At 30.9% G+C, this 1973-nt stretch overlaps 1 protein-coding gene across 1 annotated transcript; it reads left to right on the forward strand.

Annotated features, from left to right (window-relative positions):
• Nucleotides 1-1586, forward strand: LOC134245814 (NPC intracellular cholesterol transporter 2-like). The gene is made up of 4 exons (XM_062728060.1): nucleotides 1-108; nucleotides 429-548; nucleotides 1080-1237; nucleotides 1379-1586. Exons 1-4 carry the CDS (start codon nucleotides 33-35, stop codon nucleotides 1463-1465), a joined length of 441 nt encoding a protein of 146 aa, XP_062584044.1. The 5' UTR covers nucleotides 1-32; the 3' UTR covers nucleotides 1466-1586.
• Nucleotides 1587-1973: the final 387 nt, after the last annotated feature.

Raw genomic sequence — 1973 nt, forward strand, 5'->3', positions numbered from 1 at the left:
AAAGATAAAGCAACTGTATCATTTTTTTTACAATGATGAAATTTCTAATTTGTTTGTTAGTAGGTATCACAACAGTAAAAGCCGCGTCTGTCAATTTTACAAATTGCAGTAAGTGAAATTTTATTTTTTACTTACGTTTTGACCCATACTAGACTGATCAATAAGTTTTACTTAAAAATTACTTTTAAATTTGTTATTGGTGTTCATATTTCTTGTTGTATTTATGTTTTTAAGAATAAAAATATCATGCCTGACTTTGATTTTAAAATTTAATTTATGTTGATATTAACTAAAGACTTCTTCAATCAGAATTTCGAATTCCTGAAATTCTGTTTTCTAATCCTCCGACATATTAGTTACAAATGTATTGTATTCTAGCGGGACGTTTATAATCAGTTCAATACCTTATTACAATAATGTTTTTTCAGGTCCGGGTTCGGGAGGGATCCACGGTAAACTGACCATTGTTGACGTAGACCCATGTCCAGCTCTACCTTGTGCACTTCCTCATGGCAAAGATATTACACTTCATGCTACCTTTACTCCTAGTGAGTCTCAACTTTTTCTCTAATCTTTATTATTTATAATAATAATTATATTTACATTAACAAAATATCTCTTCATTGTTGTTAATTGTAATTAACTTTATTTAAATCAAGCACCCATTTTAACTGTTTTGGATAATAAACATGAAAGTTTATTATCGTAGAATTTAGATAATGCAAATAAATACAACGAGGTCAAAAATAGAAATGAAAAAAATAAATAATGAACATGATGCTCACTTTTTACAACAGTTAAATTGAGCAAATCTGTAGAAGAAGTGTTATACATGTGCATGTATATTCTGCTGCATCGTGAAATGGATTCGTGTTTGTTACAATAACACTGAATGTAATAAATTATTATTTTAAAAAATATAACTTTGTTTATTTTACTGTAAGCCAAATATCTCCTAAATTTACCTGTCTCGTCTCTGAGAAGAGACACTTAAATTCCCGATAATTGTATTATATACAACAAACAGCAAATGAAATTTAGCATTGAAAATTCCATGTGTCTTACACATTTTACAATAGGTGTGAGTTCTTCAACATTTAAATCTTCGGTCCATGGCATCATTCTCGGACTTCCGGTTCCATATGGCGTACCTACAGGATCCTTGTCCGGTCCTATTGTAGCAGGACAGGAAGTTGTATACACAAACACCCTACACGTGTCGCCACTGTACCCTAAGGTAAGAATAATAGTAAAATATAAAAATCAGGAAAATAAATCTAAAATAATATCACCATTCACAAATATATTCATACGTTAACATCCATATGACTTCGGCAGAACATGCAAGTTAAGATTTTAATACGTAATTTCTTTTCAGATCCGTTTGATTGTAAAGTGGGAAATCAAAGACGAACATAATCATGATCTTTTTTGTTTCCTTCTGCCAGTACATATAACCAGCTAATTGTAGTCAACTAAAAAGCCGATGTTATTAGAAATTATAGCTTTGTATTTGAATGATGCATGTTTTAAAATATTATTGCTGTTATTCTTGTTAAATAAAATACATAAAGATATCAAAGTGACTTCGTAATATTGTTATTCAATAAAAAAATTTTATATCTAGTGATAACTAAAACAGAGATAGTGAATATAAATTATCCAAGAAAGAGGATTTAAAAGAAAATAATTGTCTCTACTGCTTTAAAATGAAACATATGGTGATAACGAGCAGCATTCAAGATCAAAAGTCCATAAAACTATTTAAGATACATGTAGGAGCAGAGCAAACACGGAGCTCCAAAACATCAGAGGTGGGATCAGGTGCCATGGAGGAGTGAGCATCCCATACCGACCAGTCAAACCTTCCATGGGCTCCGTGTCATTATCGAGAGAAAAAGGAAAAATCCCTCGTCAATTGTGTATAAATAATGGACTAACAATTACATGTAGTAGGAAACAGTCAGACAACA

Source organism: Saccostrea cucullata, unplaced genomic scaffold, assembly GCF_032062105.1.
Source record: "Saccostrea cucullata isolate Sc308-1 unplaced genomic scaffold, CSIRO_AGI_Scuc_v1 ctg555, whole genome shotgun sequence".
Lineage (NCBI taxonomy): Eukaryota > Metazoa > Mollusca > Bivalvia > Ostreida > Ostreidae > Saccostrea > Saccostrea cuccullata.

Coding starts and splice junctions, on each gene's coding strand:
- LOC134245814 (XM_062728060.1), top strand. CDS start 33: ATGATGAAATTTCTAATTTGTTTGTTAGTAGGTATCACAACAGTAAAA. Junction 549..1,079: donor TCATGCTACCTTTACTCCTA/GTGAGTCTCAAC, acceptor ATTTTACAATAG/GTGTGAGTTCTTCAACATTT. Junction 1,238..1,378: donor TGTCGCCACTGTACCCTAAG/GTAAGAATAATA, acceptor ATTTCTTTTCAG/ATCCGTTTGATTGTAAAGTG.